Consider the following 14,845-nt stretch of genomic DNA (forward strand, 5'->3'; position numbering starts at 1 on the left):
ATGGAGGATCCCTGTCCCACTCTACAGATAAAGCGTTGTTGAAAATCCGGTTCGCGTACCCCGAAGTGATAAAATAAAATTCGGTATCAAATTTATAGGCAAGACAAGTAGTTTGTTTAGGCATGGTTTGTAGGGAAATTACAAACCTGCGCACACATATTCAAACGAATATAACTATAGAATCAATTTTTAATGCGCATGTGAACGCCATCCGGTCACAGGTTCGCGTTTAAAGTCTGTTTAGAGAGAACGCCGTCGTCTTAGTGGCCCCTAATGTAATAACAAATGATAATTTTGCTGGAAGTGAATCAATCAAAACCAACTTTAGCCGAAAATAACATTATTCAAAATCGCTATAAAGCCAAAACAATCTCTGTTACCGTAAATTGTATGTTTATCTCTGTAAAGCTGCTTTGAAACAATCTCCATTGTTGAAAGCGCTATATAAATGAAGATGACTTGACTTGACACACGACACAGCTGCTAAATATGAAAGTGTCTGTTGTATGAAAAATGACATTGAGAACAGAAACCTTGAGACAGATTTAAATGAGCAGAGGCAGTGATCTGTTAATGAGATCAGTGCCACTTTAATGGGCTAGGGTTAGGGTTAGGAGCACACACACTGTGCGCTGAGCACTTAGCCCCGCTGATTTAGGGGACAGAGATGAAGAAATTAAACGGGGCCAGTGGAGAGGGACAGGAATAGCAGAACAAGGACTTTTTGGAGAAGGACAGCGGGGACGTCGCCTGTCCTCAGTGCGTCACATGTTCATGTACATAAACAGGATGTGTAGGAAGCCGTTCCCGTGGGGGAGCACCTCACACACCCCTCGTCCACCGGCCCACTCTGACCTTTCACACAGGGACAGAAATAGACATTCTTGTTTGGGCCTGCCGTTCACTCCTCCTGATTTGGATGTTAAAATTGGATTTAGAACTAATTTCTGTATTATACAAGTTTTTCATATTTCACGTGCATATTGTGAGAGAAAAGCTTCATTATTGGATGCTCATGATTAATACTGCCTTCTAAGGTGAGAGTTTTTGGCCTAAATGTCAAAAGGCGGTCCCATAATGCACTGCATTAATTTCAGTGAAAAAATCCACCAGGAATGGAGGACAAAGCAAGACGGTTTTCAGTCTGATTAAATGGTGGACTGTTTTACACTGTATTTGTGTGTTATGTATTTTTATGTTGTTACCTAATGCAAAATGCAAAATTGATTTTATTGGTAAATTGACTCTCCTGTGTGGATGGCTAAATCTGAGCTACTCGCATACCTTTCATTTAATTTAGTGGAACATCCAATAATGTTCAACTTTTAGCAAAACATTTAATAACTACACTAACGTTCAAAAGTTTGGGGTTAGTAAGATTTTTTGTTTGTTTGTTTTCAGAAAAATTAATACTTTTATTCAGCAAGGATGCGTTAAATTGATCAAAAATGACAGTAAAGACTTTTTCAATTAAACGCTGTTCTTTTGAACTTTCTATTTGTAAAACAACCCTGAAGAAAAAATGTATAGTAGTAGTAGGGTACTTCTGGCCATAGTGTATAGTATACAGTGCATGTGCATGTGAATGTGTGTGTCTCTTGTGTCCAGCAGTACCAGGACACGAATATGCAGAGCGTCGTATATGAGCTCAACAGCTACATGGAGCAGCGGCTGGACACTGGAGGAGACAACAAACTACTGCTCTATGAGTTGTGCAACATCATCAAAACAGGTCAGAGCCTTTCTGTCTCATACACACACACAAACACTGAAAGAGCCCAAATTAACCACGTCAGCCACTTAATAATTCTTAAAGGATTAGTTCACTCCAGAATTAAAACATCCTGATAGTTTACTCACCCCCACGTCATCCAAGATGTTCATGTCTTTCTTCCTTCGGTCGAAAAGAAATGAAGGTTTTTGAGGAAAACATTCCAGGATTTTTCTCCATATAGTGGACTTCAATGGGGTCCAACAGTTTGAAGGTCCAAACTGCAGTTTCAATGCAGCTTCAAAGGGCTCTACACGATCCCAGCCGAGGAATGAGGGTCTTATCTAGCCAAACGATCTGTCATTTTCTAAAAAAAAAATATATATGTATTTACACTTTTTAACCACAAATGCTAATCTTGCACTAGCTCTGTGATGCGCCACGCATTACGTAATCACGTTGAAAGGTCACGCGTGTTCCAGTTCTCATTATCTCCTCCAACTTCAAAATCGTCCCACATCGTTGATCTTTTTTTTTTTTGTGTAAATGCCGTTTGACTGAAGGCTTATTTATACTTTTGCACTATAGACTAGCGTTGGCTTTCATTTATACTTCTGCGTCGTTGTCCGCGTTGACGCGCAATTACACATGCAGAGGGAGCATGTGAAACCTGGGGAGCGGTTCTAGCAGACCAATCACAGCGCTTGCGGTACGCGTAGAATTGACACGTTGTTACATTTTTTGGAGAGGTGCACGTCAGGGTACGCCGAAGGGTACGTGCGCTACACACAGCCTACGACGTACGGCGTGAGTTCGACGCAGAAGTATAAATTGGGCTTTAGTCTTTGCACGTGCTCTTTGTAAACACTAGGTCTGTACTTCCGCCTACATCACATGTGACCTTTCAACGTGATTACGTAATGTGTGGTGCATCACAGCTGGTTCAAATGAGCATTTGTGGTTAAAAAGTATTTAAATGTTTGTTTGTTTTAAATTACAGATCGTTTCGCTAGATAAGACCCTTATTCCTCAGCTGGGATCGTGAAGAGTTGTCTTGAAACGGCAATTTAGACCGTCAACCCGTTGGACCCCATTGAAGTCACTACATTATTATAGTTAAAAAGTTACTAAAATGTTTACCAACTGACACACTTGGAGACGAATATAATATATTAGAATTAGGCACCAACAATAACAAGTTACAGCATTCACACGATCCTCATAAACAACACAGTGCTCCGAAGCAGAAACGTGAACGCAACGTCTGCCAGTAGAGAGCCTTACAGATGAAGGTGTAGTGAATCCAGGTTAAAAGGTCTAAGTATGGGTGTTCCCCATCTCTCTCCCCTCCACACACACAATGATCGAGCAGTGCTCAACCTGTCAATTCCCATCCACCCATGCTTCACCCGTGCGTCTCACGCACGCCAAACTGAAGCGTGTGCGCACCGGTTTCAGAAATTAACAAATTTTTCTATTAGGGAGAAATATTTGGATATAGATTTTCAGGGGCATTTTGTACCTTGATGAGGTACCATAGTTGTTTTTCAACTCTATAACAGTATATACAACTATATAACAGTGTTCTGTCCATATATGTCAAATACTTCAGTGAAGAAATAAATTCTCAATAGCTATGTTTCCATCCCCCTATTTTTCTGGATATCGCATAAAAAATGTTGGATGGAAACGCCAAGTTGCGTATACATTCTAAAAATGCACATTAAAACATACTCAATTGAGGCAGATAAAAAAAAATTTCTGATAAGAAGACATGCGCATAATCTACAGTGGAAACACTTTTACCGAATAAATCCCTCGATACGCAACAGAAAACTCATGTGACTTTGCCTCAGAGGATGTGATTGGATAACTGGACTAACCAGCGGATCAGTTTAATTGCACGGCTTCTCAAATGTTGGTTTGATCATTCTGAAATGCCTGAGCCAAAGTCTGTAATCAGAATGATTTGGTTTAATTCCCTCCTAGAAGCGTCTTACATAATTGCGTTCCCAAATACCAGGCATCCGAACGCAAGATAACATGACAGCTTTCATTGCGTTTCATCTAATGAGACGCAAGTCATTTATGATGTAGGATAAAAGAGCCACCGTGGCTTCCCTGATTGCAGGAGCTTCCATTTTACATTTGAGATATTTTGCGGCAATTTCCCAGGAAGTGATGATTTTGTACTCTTGAACACATGGGATTGAAACGATGCTTTATTCGCCAATGTTTTATGCGATATTCCAATTTTGAATGGAAACATGGCTAATGTGAAATAAGTGATAAAGCTTTCAGATTAGAAGACTTTAACTACTTTTATTACTTTCACTGGTCATTTTTTTCCATTCTTTTGGTCCCTTGGAATACTTGGAACTTCTTCAAAAGCAAGAATCATTATATCTGTTAAAAACATTAGCCATATGTATTTGCACTTTGCTGTCTTTTCCCCCTAGAAATGCCATGCTAAATCTCTGGGCCCATTTGTGTCCAGTTAAATTCTTTTGGAATGTCTAAAACATGATACAGTACATCATCCTGTTTTTTGGGGGTTTGTTTGTTTGTTTGTTTTTTCACAGCCACAAAAGCTGATGGATTTGCACTTTACTTCCTTGGAGAATGCAACAATGTAAGTATTTTTAGTTCTGGTTGAGTTGATACATGTTTAAAATTGTTTAGTGGATGTTGACATTAAGAAATATACTCAAACTCAAGTGTAAAGTCATTAAAACATTGATTTAAGAAAGGATGTAAATCTTTTAGTGACCATTTAAAAAAAAATATATATTCTTTAAAGAAGCCAGTTTAGATGCTTAAATTAAACTAGGAACAATCTATATTTTGTCAACAAAACTAATTTCTAAGCACTGAAGCATTAGAGGTCTTAAGATCATGAGAAACATAAACTCAGCCAAATGAGTTCAAACCTTTGATTGGCCATGTACATGTTCTGTTTGTCTCAAAAATGGCCTGGAATTTCTATAGCATTAAAACTCTTGAGAACCCTGCTATGTTCATTTCCTCTCTTTTATCCACTTGAGTGGTTTTGCTTGGATGACTAGTATTGTGGCCAATCAGATAACTAAGTTTGAAAGGGCTTCTCTTTTGCCTAATCAGTCTTATTCTGGGGAAAGTAATGAATGGATACACCAATCAATTGTGTTTTTATTTTTAATAGTTTGTCTGCTATGTTCATTTAATAATTATATAACTGTCAGCTTTAGTGGGTACAGCTTGTCTTAAGTTTAAATGTAATTGTTTTCTGTCTTATGAAAGTATTGTTAACAGTTGTTAGGCCAATGTTGTATTTTAGTCAGGGTAGTACAGACAAATATTATAGTTACAGTGACGAATCAAGACATTTTCCTTAACGTCATGCTGTTTTGTTGATGTTGCTTTCCCTGTCACAGAGTTTATGTTTGTTCACTCCAACGGGGGCAAAAGAGGGGCTTCCTGGGCTCATCCCCTCTGGTCCCATCACGTTTGGGACCACCATCGCCGCTCACGTTGCAAAGACACGCAAGACACTACTTGTAGAGGACATCATGGGGGTGAGCCATATGCTGTTTTCGCTCATTTCCAAGGTCCTCAAAATAATGCAGCTCAATTTGACAGTATTTGCACTAATAATTCTAATGGCTATTTCTACTATTTTAGCAAATATATATTTTTTAAAATTACCTAAAGAGGATGTGAAATTTGTCGCTACTCTGATTGTGTAATGTCAGATCCAGTTTGTCATACACTGGGAGCAATTAAACTGCACACCATCCTAAAAGTGTTAAAAAAACATGGGGACCATCCAGTTGTGAGCTTCAGCAAAAGTTAAATGACATGAAAATTAAGAGTAAAGTATTTTTTACAACATATTTTACTAAGAAATCCTTATGGTAAAAAGACTGACTTTGCATGACAAAATAACAAAATAGTTATTTTAGAGCAGTGTTTCTCAACTGTGGGGTTGCAAGAGCCCTTTGAGTGGGAGTGAGTAGTCAAAGAAACAACTACAAAAACGTATTTCTAAAATAAATTCTAATGGGAACTTTTTTAAAGATTTGCATGAAAACTGTTGACTCTTCAGCAAAGATTTTGCTCTTCTGTTAGACAAGAAGGCCAAACATGCCAAAATCATGCTTCAAAGTGTTTCCTCTTTCTCACTACCCATGATGATTGGGCGGTCAGGGTTTTCGTGGGGATTCCCCAGGGGGAGTGTGCAGTTGCGGTACATGCCCACAAAATGCTGCCACCTGGTTAGGATCATCTGCAAGTCCCATCCAGCACCTGTGAGACCACAGCAGTTCTGATTGCTGTGCCTTATAGTGCTGCTGGACAGGCCGCCTCTGCCCTGCTTGCGATGGCCACCCTGCAAGTCTACCAGGCCAAAGCACTCATTGCACAAGGGCAGTTCTGAGCCAGGGTTGATGCAGGAACTGCGCACGGTGACTGACCTTGATGAAAGTCCCATCCGTCAAATAATGTCCACCTTGGTGGTCCATAAGCACCCTCTGGCTAGACCTTGCAGAGATTGCTAGATGTCGACAAAGTGCACTTTCTCGATGCTCCCATCTCACAAGGTGGCCTTTGACTCTGCCCAGCAGTTCTCTGCAGTCCAGAAGCAGGCTGACGCCAGCAAGAGCCTGCCCTGACATGCTACCAGACCGTCTTGAGATGCCCAAGAGCGTAGTCACCTTCTGGGGGGAAAAAAACAACGCTCCATGTTGCTGTTAATCATCCAAACGGTCGGCAAAACAACACCCATGAGACGGGCGCCCCGGAGATGGCGGGAGCTGCTCTTACCTGGAGGAGGGCCGGGTGCAGATTCTTCTGCTGCTTCCTCAGAAAGAGTTTATTTCTGTTCCGCCATTTGCCCAACGGCCTGCGGCACCCGAATTCTTAATAAAGACGAGCAGCTTCCTCAATCCCTGGGTCAGGAGAAGTGCGGTTTGACAGTTAGCGACGCTATGCCTTGCCACTCTCACCCCACACTTCTTTCGCCAGCAGGCAAGAGTGCGAGGATGTCTCCTCACGCGTCTCCAGCCACTCCCTCGCAGGAACCATGGAGCCTGGTAAGTGTTATATCACACTCACGACCTCTACACTGGGACATTGTGCCTTTTGAGCCAGGTCCCTGGGCTCCACCTCACTGCCCCACGGTGGGTTTGTCTGTAGTTCCATTGGTGTGTGTTGCTTGGGGTCTGGGGGCTGGCTATTGGTCTCCAGCCTGGCTCGCTGGCTCACTCATACAAACAGACTTGCCTATGTGATTCAGTTTGCCCGGTGCCTGCTGCCTCGGGCTCCTGGACAGGACCTCGATTGCAGTGGCACATCAATTGCCTCGAGTTGCTAGCTGTACGGCTTGCTCTGCGCCGCTTCAGATCGCTGCTACAGGGCAAGCATGTGCTTGTCTGGACGGACAACACTGTGGCCGTTGCGTAAATCATTCAACTATCAGGGTGGTCTACACTCCCATGGCATGTTGCAACTCACCTGCCATCTCCTCCTCTGGAGTCAGAAGCATCTGAGGTCACTTCATGCCATTTATTTTCTGGTAGAGCTCAATCATGCTGCCGACAAGCTCTCAGGACAGCCCACATTCCTGGGAGAATGGAGACTCCACCCCCAGATGGTCCAGCTGATTTGGAGACGCTTCGGGGCTGCACATGTAGACCTGTTTGCATCTCCGGACAAGTCCCACTGCCCGTTGTTTTACTCCCTGACCGAGGGGACCTTCGGCATGGATACACTGGCACCTAGCTGACCTCGAGGGCCTATGCAAGTAGGCTTGTAGAGCCACTCCCCTCCTAGGATGGGATATGTGCGATTATCTGCTCCCACCTGGCGCACCCTGCATGGAGTTCCTCAAGCACCTTCGGCAGTCAGACATGGCGGAGACGTCAGACGTTAGGTGTAGCACTCTTGTGTATGCCCAGAAGGTCAGCCCCTGTGCTAGACTTGATGCCCATGTGTTGTGATTCCCTTACGGGTGATCCCACATGTGCATTCTTCCATGGTCCGGGGAACCTTGTCGCCCTGTTGGCGAGCCTGTGTCTTTGGCGAGCCCGTGCCCGCCCTGCCATCTCTGCTTGGTATTGACTTCACCCTAGCTAGGCTGGGTCCACCACAGAGCCCTTCCATATGTAGCACTGCCCTAATGGTCAGTCTATATGTGTAATCTCTACGTTACCTCCCTACAGGCAGGATTTGTTCTCCATAACATCCCTTTCCATTTGGATTAAGCACACTTTCCCAATGTTATCCAATATCTCGCTGTGTGGGTCAGAAGGAACAGCAGTGATTGACACTCTCTCTGCTTTAAAGCCCTGTCCTTTCTCCACCCCAGCAGGTGTGGGGGGATTAGGCGGCTCACGTGGGGCACTGGAAGGGCAGCATTTGTGGCGTTTTGTTAGGGATCCCAATTCGTCAGTTCATGTCTCACGTAACATCAAACGTGGCTGACTGATAGGGAACGTCTAGGTTAATAATGTGACCTCCATTCCCTGAAGGAGGGAACGGAGACGTTACGTCCCCTCTCCACAATTGCTGTAGCATCGCTGAACAGCCAGGACACACCGTCTTGGCTCCTCAGCGCAAAACTTAACTGAGCGAGTGCATCCTCGCTTCCATTCATACTCGCTTTAGCAGGGCGTGGTTCGTAATGCAAATCTCGCTCACCAATGTCCGTTGGCTGCTTTTGTTTACACTCGGCGGTGATTGGGGTCTCGGGGGAGATACATTGACGTTTTGTTCTAGAACATAAATTACACACACCCATACCAAAAACGCACATTTTCAAGCAGTTTTTTTGTGAAAACGTATGTTTCTAATAAGTAACTAGATAAGACAGCTTGGGGGTGTGAGTGTGTGCAGTTTACATTGTAGAACAAAATGTCTAAGTCTCGTCAAATTCTGTTTACCACAGGCTTTATTTCACTCATAAATTGCAATCCCCAATATAAAACCCCATAGGAAAATCTCAAAGGGACCAGTGGGTTCTGACGTCATCCCTGCACCGCTCTATTCTAAAATTATTTTCTTAACTTAATAATAATAATTAGGGCCGATTCAAACAGTATGTATTTTTGCGGTCAAAATTAAATGCATACAACTTCCTAATTACGATGTTAATTACCAAAAATCAATAAAGTTGGTATGTCGTCTGTTAGCTGGAAAGATTTGCGTGCAGGTTTGATGTGCATTCCGTTCATCAGGATCAGTGTCCATACCATAACTATATTTGGTCTCTGGCCTTCTAATTTAAACCTTTTTAATTTTTGATCATATGTATACAAAGCTGTAGGAATATGAGCATTATGTGTAAAATGTATTTGATACTCTAAAACAGTGGTTGGCCATATGACCTACATTCTCCAATGGTCATTAAGCCGTGACCCAAATATTTAGGAATTTTATATACAGTAGTTATTTAAAGCAAGCTTGTAGTCATTTCAATACATAACAAAAATAAATTATAGAAAGAAAGACATACGTTTACAATATTTGTAAAAAAAAAAAAAAAAAAATTTTAAAAAAAAATGGCTGCAGAAGCTCTATAGTTTGTAAAAACTAAAAATAGCATGTTCGTGAACTGATGGACTGTGAGTCTTAAAAAGTCTTAATTCGCCCTTACACAAATTAAGGCCTTATAACGGTCTTAAATCAGAGCAGAAAGTCTTAAATTCACAAAGTCATGGCATTAAGTGTTGCATGCTTTGCAAAAAAATGAAAATCTTTCTCAGTATTTTTGTGCTGTTTTCCTGTACAAATATCTATACAAGTTTAAATTAAGATACATTTACTTTCGATGCAAATGTAAAATGAAGTCTTGAGAAAATTGAACAAAATTAAGTGAGTTTATGCTTAAAACAAGAACAAATATCTGTCAAAACTTTTTATTTGGACTGGAAAGCAAGACAGAAATACTGAGGAAGAACACATTAGCAGTGTGATCAGAAGGTACAGTAAAAGTTATTTCCACATGGTAACACTTTACAATAAGGTCCATTAGTTTACATTAGTCAACTACCCTAGTTAACATGAAATAAGAATGAACAATACTTCTTCTGCATTTATTAATCTTAATTCATGTTAATTTCAACATTTACTAATACGTTATTTAAATCAAAAGTTGTATTTGTTAACATTAGCTTATGCACTGTGCACTAACATGAACAAACAATGAACAGCTCTATTTTTATTAACTAACATTATCAAAGATTATTAAATACTATAACAAATGTATTACTCATTGTTAGTTAATACATTAACTAATGTTAACTAATGAACCTTTTTGTAAAGTGTTACCATTTACATTATACGTAACATATACATTTACACTGAGAACATATTGATCTATTGTGTTACCTTCACGTTATTACTAAACATTTCTTTACTTGGTCTTAAAAGGGTCTTAAACAAGTTTTAAGTGTACCTTCATAAAATATGCAGAAACCCTGTTATAATAATTTTAGATAAACAGACAGACAGACTGACTGACTGATTGATTTCCCTGTGTGATCCCTGTGTGCTCTTTTTTTTTTTTTTCTGTAGGATGAGAGATTCCCTCATGGCACAGGGCAGGACTCAGGGATCCGTGTACATTCTGTTTTGTGTCTACCCATCCTCACCGCCATCGGAGACCTCATCGCTATCCTGGAGCTGCACCGTCACTTGGGCAGAGAGCCCTTCAACCTCAGCCACCAGGAGGTACTCTAACGGAGAAAGAGCTGGTATTTTTTACACATCTAGTACCCATGTGGCTCTGCTCTCAGTTCTTTTAGCCAGGCTGCACTTTTTCTTCAGGACTATTCAAGGAATTTCAGGAACCAGCCCCTTAACTGTAAAAATAACAGATAAACTGTAATTGGACGCTTCTCATGTTGGTCAGACAGTCTCTTACTGTTTAAAGGTACAGTCACATTTACTGTTGTTTGGTGAATTTTTATAGGCGAAATACAGTCATTTCAATAGGAATCCCCCGTGATTTGGAATTTCATGTGATGGACAAAAGATTTCCCAACGCAAATTTCGCAAAGGGTTCAGGTTTTTCAAAGTTTCCCCATGTTGACCAACAGAAAGCTACTTGGTTTGAAAGTGACTTCTGTGGTGGCTGTGGTTTTTACATTGCTACGCTATTAACAATACACAATAGACCTTTTTTCAGCAAAATTATACTGTAATTTCAGTTATCATAAATGGGTGGTCCTTTCTTGTTCAGTACAAGTTTCAATATGGACCAGACCTTATGCCATCTAGCAATTTACAGTACATTGAAGTAAAGTACATTATAAATGGTTTGGTTGGTTCCTTTGAATAGTTCTGTTGTGTTATTTCATAGTTTGATGACTTTATTGTTATTGGGAAAAAAAGGGATGGCAAACTTCCCTCCACTGTCCTGCAGAATTTAGTGCCATCCCTAATCAAACACACCTGTATGTAATTTTTAAGTAAACCTAAAGACTTGGCTATGTCAAAAATTCGCCTCTATACCCTTACATAGTGCACTATTTGAGGGGACAGACATTTGTAGTGTGTCCATAGTGGACGTCGCACTCATGCAATCCCATAATAAACCTCAATAACGAGTGTACAACCGATGTACACAAAACAGCTAGCCGCTAGAAAATACCCGTGCCCTGTGAGCATTGCGCCAAATAAATTCACTGGATGAGGGTACAGTATAGGGGGTGATTTCAGATACTGCCTCATGGTAGATTTTTCAGGTGTGTTTGATTAGGGATTGGAGATCAACTAAAAAAAAAATAACAATAAATGTGCAATTGTATTTATATTTTGGCTAACAAGACATTCAACTGAGCGAGGCGCACAGAACTATGAAGTTCTGCCTGCTTATGGAGTGCTGCAGGTGCGTCTATTGCATCTTTGGCTAAGTGTAACATGTTTTTTAGGTTGCAACAGCAAATTTGGCCTGGGCATCTGTAGCCATACACCAAGTTCAGGTGAGTACGTTTGAGAAAAACAATGCATTGATTAAACCTTCTGTTGCATTAACTTTTTGATTTGGTTGTACACATGTGTTTTGATCTCTGTAATCCACTGTGTACATGGATCAGGTGGGCCCAGTGTAAGCAACCAGACCACACATTTAAACACACTCGTCTCAGGAGGTGTAATTAATGACAATGCGGTCTTGTTTGTACTTAAACGAGTGCACGACGTGAATGACAACACTCTGGGCTTTAATGTCCCTGTGCATCACAGAGCTCTCTGGGAGTAAGCAACTCTCTCTGTGGGACAAACCTTCTCAGAAGAACATGGTCCCGATAAGCACAGTAGACAAGGAAGACCATAAGTAACACATTTTAATGAAAGGGCTTAAAGGAATGGGTCACTCAGAAATTACATTGAATCATTATTTAATTGAATTCTGAATAATTGTACGCAGCTCTTTTCCATACAACAACAGTTCTTTGTGGCTATCTGTAATTCTCCAAAAAAGTTCTCCTCTTAGTGTTCTACATTAAAAAATAACATCATATAAGTTTAGCAGGAAGGTGAGTAAATGATGACTGAATTTTTATTTTTAGGTGAACTATTTCTTTAGGGTGTGTTCATCCAAAAATGGCAATTCTTGTAATTTCTTGTCATCATCTAACCCTCTAGCCGAATTATGTATGATTTATGTAGGACAAAAGGCCTTTTATAGCAAAAAAAAAAAAAAAAAGAACAAGTAGATGTAGAATGAAGTGCTGTTATCAAATTTTTATTCAGCAGATTATAGATCAAAACATTCTAAAAGGTTTAACGGCTTGGCTGGTGATCAACATGATCAGTAATGCATGGAATACACTTAGAGAATAATTTCCAAGAAGACAGAATTATCAGTTCGGACACCGACTTGTGGTGATTGCCATCTTTAAACTTTCATTTCCTCTTTTGTTCACAGGTCTGCAGAGGTCTCGCCAAACAGACGGAACTCAACGACTTTCTCCTAGATGTGTCAAAGTAAGCGACTTTATGCCTAGAAAGTGAGTATTGGTGGAATCTCATGAAATGTGTGTTTAGTAAAGTCAGGATGACTGATTGGATGGAGTACATGCACACTTGGGTTTTGTTTGTTAACCAATTAGTCTATAGAATGTAAATGTTTGAAAACCGCCAAACTGATCCCAAACCAGACAGAATTTTGCCCACAAGCCCAAGCCAATTTTTACCCTCACAATCCAATTCAAAACCATCCAATCTGGCAACACTGGTTAAAAAGTCTATTTTTGTTTTAGAACCATTAAAGTCTTTTTGCATTGTGACATTATTTTCATGAACCTTAGGTATTACAGTGTAGGAAATATGTTTAATTACCATGCAAATCCAAAAAAAAAAAAATTCTTAATCTTAAACCCTTTCAATATTCTTTTGATTTTTGGGTTAAATGCACCCTGATATGTTTTCTTGAGATTCCTCCAAGACCTTCTCCATACTGTTGAAATATTTCAATGTTTATTGGCTTTTAACATTATAATAAATAACCAATGTTGTAAAAAAATACATGCATTCGTGTTACACTGTGCCATACGTTTATCCATTTAAAATGACAGGTGTTTCCCCCTTTTCAATTTCAAACAGAACGTACTTTGACAACATAGTGGCAATAGATTCTCTACTTGAACATATCATGGTGAGTAGGTTTTCCCTCTCTCTGTAGGGTCACATGCTTGGTCATGAGGACAAACATGCTGTTCTTCTGTCGCTCATCTGTGTCACCATCAACGCCAAAGAGATTTGTGCTATGAAAGACCGTCTCTCATTTGTTTGCCATGTTCTGCGATAACCCCCTACAAGTCACTGCTCACCCCACCAGCCTTGGGCTTGTTGTTAAACGTTCTTTTTCTTATTGACTCACATGTTTGAGTTCTCTAGGTCGCAAATATTCATACAATCCAAGTATCAGACCACTGGCCCCCTCATGTCTCTGTCATGTTGAGTAAAACAGCACGGGAAGTGATTCAAATAGGTCAGGGAGAGGACAGGCATCTCTCTGAGCTCTTGGCTTCCCTCTCAGGGACTATTTCAAATATTACCTCCGGTTTTGAAAGCATGTCCTTGGAAATATTAGTAGTTAAACGTCTTTCTTAGTTTCAAGAGATTTCTCACTTGTCCGCAGTTTCATAAAGCTGAAGTTTATCTTGGAGGGGATGAGACGCAATGTGTGACCAAGTTGTGAAATCCAGAGGGAAGAACAAGTTCCTCAGTTTCTAGTTTCACATAGACACATGTATATTGGTATATCAGCGTTTTTCATAATATACTCCACGAATATAATACAATTTAATGACTGCAAATGAGATGTACACTTGAGATTAACACATATAAGATTTAATCAAAAGTCACTGATACTTTTAAAAACAAATATGTTATCCATCAACATGCTGACAGTAGATTAATATGAATAACAAAAGAAATTGTGCTTACCGATGCTGATGAACTCACTGCAGATGAACCACACTGTAATAATGCTGTTAACACATGTGTTGCATTGGGTTGTGGAGAAATGTCATTAAGGAAAATGCCTGTTTTTTTGTGTTTCAGATATATGCAAAAAACCTGGTTAATGCGGACAGATGTGCGCTTTTCCAGGTGGATCACAATAACAAAGAGCTGTACTCTGACTTGTTTGATATCGGGGAGGAGAATGAAGGGAAGCCCGTCTTTAGGAAAACCAAAGAAATTAGGTGAGCACCCACAGTTCCTCACCCAGTCACGTTGGATTCTTTACCTCCTCGTAAAGTACTTGAATTTATTTATTTATGTAAAAATGTAGTTGGAGTTACACAAAGTCACAAAATTTAGAATTGAAGAACTGACTGTTGACAGTAAATCTGTATAATATCAGGCTGCTCGATGACAGGCATCAGCGTGTATGCTCAGTATCCTTTATTTAGAGTAATGAATGAGACATTCCCTTGTTAAAAAGAAGTGGGCTTAATTATTGTAAGGATTGAATGTACACTTGTAGTGTACAGCCATGAGCAAAAATATTTTGGGAATTTTGTGTTTTGCAAAGTTTGCTGCTTCTGTTGTTGTGGCAACGATTCACGTTGTTTCTAGATTGTTGTGCAGAGTGATCAGATGCTTTTTAAGCTTCACTGGCCAATTATTTTTATTACAAAAACCCTG

At 40.2% G+C, this 14,845-nt stretch overlaps 1 protein-coding gene across 5 annotated transcripts in view; it reads left to right on the forward strand.

Moving 5' to 3' along the window:
• pde10a (phosphodiesterase 10A) overlaps positions 1–14,845 on the forward strand; it is a 140,852-nt gene that overhangs the window by 110,734 nt on the left and 15,273 nt on the right. For 3 of the 5 annotated variants that reach the window (XM_056249583.1, XM_056249540.1, XM_056249560.1), the window contains exons 4-11: positions 1,609–1,732; positions 4,294–4,343; positions 5,125–5,265; positions 10,262–10,417; positions 11,620–11,670; positions 12,618–12,676; positions 13,295–13,346; positions 14,258–14,400. In XM_056249583.1, the coding sequence (XP_056105558.1) occupies positions 1,609–1,732; positions 4,294–4,343; positions 5,125–5,265; positions 10,262–10,417; positions 11,620–11,670; positions 12,618–12,676; positions 13,295–13,346; positions 14,258–14,400 (776 nt within the window). The remainder of the gene's footprint in view (positions 1–1,608; positions 1,733–4,293; positions 4,344–5,124; positions 5,266–10,261; positions 10,418–11,619; positions 11,671–12,617; positions 12,677–13,294; positions 13,347–14,257; positions 14,401–14,845) is intronic. The other 2 variants (XM_056249549.1, XM_056249571.1) reach the window with 1 other exon arrangement.

Source organism: Rhinichthys klamathensis, unplaced genomic scaffold (assembly GCF_029890125.1).
Source record: "Rhinichthys klamathensis goyatoka isolate OS25496 unplaced genomic scaffold, OSU_Roscu_1.1 h1tg000003l_1, whole genome shotgun sequence".
NCBI classification, from domain to species: domain Eukaryota; kingdom Metazoa; phylum Chordata; class Actinopteri; order Cypriniformes; family Leuciscidae; genus Rhinichthys; species Rhinichthys klamathensis.